The following is an 8,750-nucleotide window of genomic DNA, read 5'->3' on the forward strand; positions in this document are numbered from 1 at the left end:
GGCAATGCACACCTTGAATCCCAGCACTCAAGGAGACAGAGGGAGGATCTCTTTGAGTTCAAGCCAGCCAGCCTGGTCTACAAAGCAAGTTCAGGGCTACACAGAAAAGAAAGAAGAAAGAAAGAAAGAAAGAAAGAAAGAAAGAAAGGAAGGAAGGAAGGAAGGAAGGAAGGAAGGAAGGAGGAAGGGAGGAAGGGAAAGGGGAAGGGGAAGGGGAAGGGGAAGGGGAAGGGGAAGGGGAAGGGGAAGGGAAGGGAAGGGAAGGGAAGGGAAGGGAAGGGAAGGGAAGCGAAGGGAAGGGAAGGGAAGGGAGAGAAACTTGGGAATTAGAATAGAATTTATGGCAAAAATTATCCATTTTTTCCATGAAATTAGGAAAGAAAAAAATCATAAAATCATAACTTGAAGGAATAAAAATCTCCAGACTATTAAATAATGTGTGCCTAAATCACAGTGTTAAAAATTAATCAATTTTTTAATTAAAAAAAAAAACAAAGAAATTAAGGAATCATAAAAGAGAAGAATTCTAACAGGAAGTTACTAATTAAAATACTACTATAAAGGGGGACAGTAAGATGACTCACCAAGTAAAGGTACTTGTCACCAAGTCCAACAACCTGAGTTCGATCCCCAGAATGTCCGTAATAGAAGAAAACTGACTCCTGCAAGGTGTCCTCTGACCTCTACACACACCACACACGTGATTGCACACACACACACACACACACCCCAAGGATTTAAGCCAGTGGGATGTAGCACTCAGGCAGGCAGGCCACGGTGATGAACTGAAAGCCTGAGTGGGGTAAACTGCAAGGCTCGGGGTGACAAGAATACCTTCATTCCCAGTAAATCAGCACATGAAATGATCCACAAGAAGATGTCAAGGGCGGAGCTGGCAAGCTCAGATTTTTGCAAGGTACGGTAACCAGGTGTTCTGGCCCCCAATCAAGATGAAGAAGCATGGTTAGCGAAGGAGAGGCATCAGCCGGGTAACCGATGCTTCTGGGGGGATGGGGAGACTGCAAGTGTATAAAGATGCTGCTGGCAGAGGCAGAGAGAGTGTTGCCGTGGGGCGGGTGTAACAGAAAGAGTACATTCCAAATACGAAGGCGTGGAGTCTAAAGTTTCTGGAAATAACACAGCCAGAGTGCCAGGGTGGCAGCCACAGCCAAGGGACAGGTACAAGGCCTGGAAACACCTGGGTCAGTAACCACAGAAGGATCCTAAATCCAAGGCCCAGATTGCCCTCAAGGCAAAGATAAGAGTGTGAACAATGACACCCAGCCCTGACTTCACCTGGGACACCAGGTAGGTAGCACTTCTCTCTTAAGGCCTCCCACCTCTCCCTGTGATCTCCCTGTGTCTTGACAGCTGTCATTTAGATTCCTGGAAATATGCTGACCAGCTCTCCTGTAGGCAAATGACAGCATTAAGGTTGAAACAGGTATTTGAAACGTCTCAGAATTGTTATTAGGTTTCCTGTCTGAACTTACAGATGTGACATTAGTAATGTAATCTTTCATATAAACTCTCTGAGACAATCCTAACTACCATTCTATAAAGCTCTGGGAGACCAGCCCTCAAACTCACAGATATCCACCTGCCTCTGCCTCTTGAATACTGGAATTAAAGGCCTGTGCCACCATCCCTGACTAGAATTCTTTTTTTTAATTTATTTATTTATTATGTATACAACATTCTCCCTCCATGTATGCCCACATGCCAGAGGAGGGTGCCAGATCTCATTACAGATGGTTGTGAGCCACCATGTGGTTGCTGGGAATTGAACTCAGGACCTCTTGGAAGAGCAGCCAGTGCTCTTACCCTCTGAGCCATCTCTCCAGCCCTAGAATTCTTATGTGATAGAGAAGTCCAGAGCAATTCTGGTTTTGGATTGCTAGCGTAAATCTTTGTCTCCTGAGATAGAGTTTCTATCTGGTATGGTTCAAAGAATTAACATTTGAATTTTGAAAAGTCAATCCTTCAGAGAGCTACCAGGTTAGCAATTAATTATATCAAAGCTAACAATGTCATTCCAGGCATCTAGCTGATTACTGATCACTGGAACGAGTCAGAGGGGCTGTCTGAAGTTTACTGAATTTTCATAATGATGTAAGTTTAGGAAATAAAAGAAAATTTAAACAAGTCTCTATACCCACTCACTGTTACATATAGAATATGGTAGAGAAGAAACAATCACTGTAAGTAGACTCTTGACTTAGATGCATGAATTCATCTTCCTATAATGATTAATTCCCCTGGTAACTCCAGATAGTATTTAGTTCCCATGATTACTTGTACATGGTTCATACCAGCCACATGATAGCATAACTCGGAAACAGGGGCTTGGAAGAGGGCATAATGGATAAAAGATCATTTGCTCTACAAGTGTAAGGACCTGACTTTGAATAAATAGTACCCATGTAAAAGTAGGGTATGGGGAAGCCACATGGACTGGTAACCCCAGACCTAGAGGACAGACAAGTAGATCCTAGAGACTTGCCCTAGCCAGCATAGCCAAATGGTAAGCCCCAGGTACTGGGGGGAAAAAAAAATCCCTTTTTTTTTAAATATATAATGTCATGTTTACTTATAGAAACATTTATTTCCAATCCTAATTTATACCAAAAAATATTGACTAACATATTATTTATTATAAAATTACTAACTATATAAAAATTTATATTTCTTAAAGAAAAGAAGAAACATAGACATGCAAAATCATTTTAAAAGAATCCACAATCCTGTGGCCCAGGGCTACACACTCGTGAACTTTATATGTAATTCTTTAAAATGTAGTAGGTAATATTGCATACTTTATATATTGATATATATGATGCACTTCCATAAATCATGAGGGACTCTGTCTTAAAGGAATAAGGTAGACAGTGATAGAGCAGGATACTCAATGTCTTCTGCTAGACCACCCCATACATACACATATGTATGCAGAGAGAGAGAGGGGGGAGAGGAGAGAGAGAGAGAGCAAGAGAGAGGAAAGAGAGAGCTAGGAAACCTCTAGATCTCCCAAAGAAAGCATGAGGTTCAGGCATTGACAAGTGATCCTTCCAATCATTTTAAGTTCATTTTAAAAATAATTATTTACTTCCCTTATGAGCATAAAAATATCTATTTTCCTAAACTACAAACAACAGCTCCTTGGCTCTTGCTTTCTTAAATGAATGTACATTTTCAAGTCAGATGAAACTGCATGACTTAATTCCTAAACATGTTGGGTGTGATAGGCTTTTGTGCTATGTAATTACTGACTGAAATGTCATTGTATGACCATACTGTATGACACCACGGTGATGTCAATGGAAAAATCTGTAAATGTATAAAGCACACAATATATCCTACAGGAGATGCTCCGTCAGACTACATTTATATCTAAGTTCAACCAAAAACCCAAAGGCAATCGCCGAGTAGCTGTGTGTGGAAGACCCCGTACTGCAGAACAGAAACACTTTATGCAGCATAAAAAATAAAACACTAGGCATCATAAGTCTGTGATTACCCTACGAGCATACATCATGGTATACTGTATCCCAGACTGAAACATTCAAGAGGTCCATTTAGAAACTGGAAGGAGAAAATATAAACAATGGTTTCCATGCAGTAAACTCAATACTGTAAATGTCATTTTTCTTATACGCTCAGAGTTTAAATGGAAAAAGTCTACATGACAAAATCCATATACGCAATTCATATACAGAAAATGAGAAGGATCTCATGTAATATAAACACAGCAGGCTAATACTGAATGCCTGCCCACTTTCTGCCACAGCGGGTAATTCTAGGACTGCAGATTCATGGGTCTCACTTGGTTACTAACACTATGGAGATGACGCTCAACAAATATGCAAAATTTTCCATCTTGACCAAACAAAACCTGGTTATGTGCCTGAGGAGACCCTTCATCACCCCATAATAGCATCTGCAAGCAGGTCTGGAGGCTTTGGGAAAAAAATTCTCCTTGGAGGGAATCTGACAGAAACTCATTAACAACCTAAAAGGCTGTGCCCCTTTCTTAGGTCACAATTGCAATGACTTCATGCAGCTCATGTTGCAGTTGTCCTGAAGAAAGAAAGAGGTTGATATGTCCTTTGTCATCACCAGGGGGATCGATTTCAACTCCTGGGTGAACTCTCACAAATTTCTGAAGATCCAATCACCTGATTAGATAGTGTGGGTGCAAAACAGTCCCCACGGGGCAGGTTTCCTGGTTTAAACATCGCAATTGTGAAACATAAACAGGTCTAGAATACTCACTTTTAGTTTCTTGTTTAGTTTACAGCAGTATCTGTACACCATTGCCAAGTTCAGAGGTCCAAAATCTGCATAGAAACTGAGATACACACACACATAAAATAGCATTTAGTACAAGCACAGCTTTCAGTAATCTAGATGCTCACTTTTAACTTCACCTAATTTGTAACCAAATTTCAATTATCTCCAGGAATCGTCATTACCTAAGTAGTCTGCCCCGTGCCAACCGAGGTACCCCATGACCCCACCCTACTGGTGCCCTACAGTTCTAACCAATCTCTTAACAGAAAACTGTCGGGGCAATTTTCAGTCTTAAGTCCTTCTAACTCCTTGCTGTCATTTAGATGAAAGGATTGAAAAGTAACTAAGGGAAAGAGAAACGTGAATTAACTCAGGTGGAACACACTCTTTCTTGCCTTCCCTCCCACCTCCCCCCCCCCCAGATGGGGTTTCTCTGTGGAGCTTTGGAGCCTGTAGATCAGGCTGGCCTTGAACTCGCAGAGATCCGTCCTCCTCTGTGTTGGGATTAAAGGTGTGCGCCACCACCACTGGGCTCTTTCCTGCTTTCACTTCTTCACTGACTGATACACTCTGACTCTATGTCTTTAAACCCTCAACACTCATGTATCTTAAATGCAGCCATCCTTTTTCCCTGCCCATTCTTCCTATACTTCCTGTATTAGAAGACATTTGTTGGCTCCCCCCCCCCACCCTGACATCTCCAAAACAGTCATCAACCTGAATGTAAACCCCTCATCTTCTGCCAAGAGTCTAATCGGTGACCTAATGGGAAAGAGTGCTCTTGTTCGCCCCTGACCCAGCAGTGGTCTTCACCTTCGGGTTTGTGCTGGACCCACCATCTACAGGCCTTCCAACACCTCAAACTCAGTGCCTTCCAACACCTCAAACACAGTACGCCGAAAACCACCTTTCCTTCAAAATAGCCCCGAGCTTTTCTGAGTCACGGAAGCACGAAACCTCTCAAACATAATAGTACAGCAGAAACAATTATTATTATATCAAAAAGCTGCCATTCTCAAACATCCCTCCCTTCTGGTCCCTCTGAGACATCAGAAGCCCAGCCGCCCTGCAGCTTAGTCACGCTCTGCCTGAATTCGCAGCCTCCTTCCCAATGAAGGTGCGTTTCACCAGGCAGCTAACCTCACTTCTTTCATCTCCTCCCATTACTCAAAACTGCTGAGCGGCCCCTCACTACTGAAGGACGACTCCACCGACAGCAACCAAAGCTTAATAGACTGTGCTCCCGGCTTCCGGGCTGATCCTGTCTACTAACAAGTCCCCTTCCGGATCTCCACTCCACAGGACACATCCACCCCTTACCTCCAAACACTTCACCCATTCCTGCTGCAACAGTCCACCCTCCCTCCTTCCCTCCTTCCCCCTCCCCTCCACAAAACCTTCCCAGTCACATTGGGGGGGGGGCTCACTAAGCTTTGCTCAAAGTCCTCAAAACTCCCCATTTCAGTGACTCTTTCAGCCAAATGCCTGCAACATCACGTATCATGGAGAATGTTACATGAAGATTCCACCCAATCAGCTGTGATATGGGCCTCCCCATCATCTATACCTCACACATTTGGAAGCACGTCCTAGATGCAATACAACAAAAAAATGAGTCGCCACGCAGAAATGCTCATTAGTACTCTAAATTCAACTCAGCCTTGAGTGCAAACCAAGTTTACAGAGACCCATGTTTGAAACACCCTCTTACTGAGGAAGGCATTTAAATCTTTTCTGCCACCCAAATTAGATGTCACTCCAACTACAAGTCTGTCAATACCTACTGGCCTCAGTTAAAAAAAAAAAAAATACTGACTTTGTGTGTATTATCCTTGGTAAACAAGGTGGGAATGCTTTGGAACATAGGGAGCTAAAATTGGCTGCCTTTATGCCCAGGGTTCGTGGAAAAATAATATAACACAAAATGACCCAGAAAAATAAATTTCTAATGATTTAAAGTTCCTTATTTATTTCTAAAGTTTGTAATGGTGCTAAGCTATAAATATAAAGAAAATCCACTGAAAACTACTAAGATGGGGGCTGGAGGTGTTTCTCAGCGGCACAGCACACACTCAGCATGCACAAGGCACAGGTTCAACCCCCAGGAGCAGGGCAGGAAATGAGAACCGCATATAACTAGGTACCTGACTGCACTGGTAAGGGCAAGACTATTTTTCCAGCAGAGATTTTATTCTTCCTGGGTTCATCGGAAGTAACACTATTTAACAAAACATAGCTTGGCATTTTTTTTTTCTATTGGAACATATATATTGACCCTTGTATAATTTTAAATTAAATATGGAATTTTGGTGATTGTCTCAGCTTTTGAAATTCATGCTGAACGAACTTCAGAAAAGGAAAATTGGGGCTAAGAGAGGTAACGGTTTTGTGGTTAAGGGTGCTGGCTGCCCTTCCAGAAGACCAGGGTTCAATTCCCAGCATCCACATGGTGGCTCACTACCTTCTGTAAATAATAGTCACAGGCAATCCAATGCCCTTTTCTGGCCTCCATGTGCTTTGTACACACAGTGCACAGACACATGCAAACAAAACACCCACACACGTAAACAGTAAAATGAAAACCCACAAAATAATTTAAATTTAAAAAGAAGCACAGAGAATAAGTCGTGTAATTCCAGCTTCATCCTAACCACTACACATCAGCTTTGTTCTCAGAGCTGCACAGGTGAACAATGAAGTCCACTTGCATAAATTCACTTTTGGCCCGTGAACCACACACATACATTAATTTAATTTTTTGGAAGAAAAACATCTGAAGGTGGAGTGGACTCCTGAACGTGCAGTCCAAGCACTCACGAGTCAATGCTTCTCTGTTCGGTCGAATTTCAGCAAAGTACCTCCAGATCCAATGTCTTGAAGGAGGGAGGCCATATTCCAGCCTCATTGGAAGAGTTGGATATAGCATTTCATTGTATCATAGCACCTTCGTCTCCAAATGAATGGATAAACAAACCAATCTCCTCACCAATATATTCATTTCCTCTAGCAAAGTCAGCAAACTTTAGATCAGTAACTAAGATGAATCCCGAGAAGCTTAAGAAATGAACACCGGGCAACAGGTTTTCTTCACTCAATAAGTGGAAAGAGCTAAAATCACATGGCTTTTTTTTTTTGACAGCAAAGAAATTCAAAGAACCAAATGCAGCATAGGAAGCCCTACAGATGGAAGGCAGCAGGGGAAAAAAAGAAGGAAGGTTGTGTCCTTGTCAGAGGGCAAAGGAGGAGAAGTCCAAGAACAGACAAAACATTTTCCAGAGTCACCAGCAGGACAACCTGGAAAAGAACTAAAGGCCACTTGGTACCATAGGATTCCAGTACCGATTTGATCAAGGGTCATCCCTTGGTGCCTTGGACTCATTATCAACTCCAGTCCCTAGATAGAGGCTTTCAGGAAATCCCAGCTGCCTCCGGCTAAGAATGTGAGGAACCTCCACTTAGCACTTTCTTTAGCCCTGGGCAAACGGTGGGGTTGTGTAAACCCTCGACCACTCTGCCTTAAAACCAAGAAACAAGGTCAGAGTATCAAAGAACCTTCTAGCATACAGCTCTACAATTTCATGTGTTTTTGCTCTGGAACAAGTAAATGAAGGGAAAGCCCCTTCGAGACGCCAATTAATGAAAGCAGGAGGCGGCTTCTCCAGGAATGATCTGCTAAGAATAAAACTCACTCCCACAGAAACATTCTCAAACCATGCGAGTTAACCCTGTTATTCACCAGCAGCTACTGAAAGCAAGGTGACTAAGCAGACAGTATTCCCATGGCTTTGGCAGAAACAGAGTGATGGCCGGCCCACTGTTCAGAAAAGGCTAACTCTCTCAGGTTCTGAAAAGGACTCTAAAGCACTTTCCCGAGCTTTAGTTGTTTCAGTGGTTAGCAGCCCCTGGAATTAGAACCAACACCCTCAACCCTGCCTCCAAGGACCCAGGTAGTGTGGCTTCTACCTTCTCTTTCTTTGGAGACTTTTGCTTGTTTGGTTTTTGTTTTTGTTTCTCGGGACAGGGTTTCTCTGTGTAACAGTCCTAGCTGTCCTGGAACTAGTTTGTAGGCCAGGCTAGCCTCGAACTCACAGAGATTCTCCTGCCTCTGTGCTGGAATCAAAGGTGTGCCTTCATCCTACGCAACTATCCGCCCCTGGTTAACACCTACCCATGCCTTAGGTCTCACTCAGTCCAGTCATCCTTCTTCAGTGAATTTCTTTCCCATTCCCACCTCTTTGATCTCTCCCCAAAGTACATACTCCACAAGACCCTGTTGTGCCTTCAAAGACCTGAAGGACACAGCTCATTTGGTAGAGTGTTTGCCCAAAGTCCTTGGTTCCATCCCCAGAACTATACAAAATGGAGCATCAAGGTAAATAACAGGTCATGTTCAGCTACATAGTAAGTTCAAGGCTAACCTGGGAAACATCAAACCCTGCCAAAAGAGAAACATGCCCTCC

The 8,750-nt window shown here is 43.0% G+C and overlaps 1 protein-coding gene across 2 annotated transcripts in view; it reads right to left on the bottom strand.

Annotated features, from left to right (window-relative positions):
* The window catches only part of Cdc14a (cell division cycle 14A), a 142,686-nt gene that overhangs the window by 123,558 nt on the left and 10,378 nt on the right, over positions 1–8,750 (bottom strand). For both annotated transcript variants that reach the window (XM_050147976.1, XM_050147898.1), the window contains exon 3: positions 4,273–4,348. In XM_050147976.1, coding sequence (XP_050003933.1) covers positions 4,273–4,348 — 76 coding nt within the window. The remainder of the gene's footprint in view (positions 1–4,272; positions 4,349–8,750) is intronic.

Source organism: Alexandromys fortis, unplaced genomic scaffold (assembly GCF_014885135.2).
Source record: "Alexandromys fortis isolate MF-2015 unplaced genomic scaffold, M_Fortis_MF-2015_v1.1 scaffold_19, whole genome shotgun sequence".
Taxonomy (NCBI): Eukaryota; Metazoa; Chordata; class Mammalia; order Rodentia; family Cricetidae; genus Alexandromys; species Alexandromys fortis.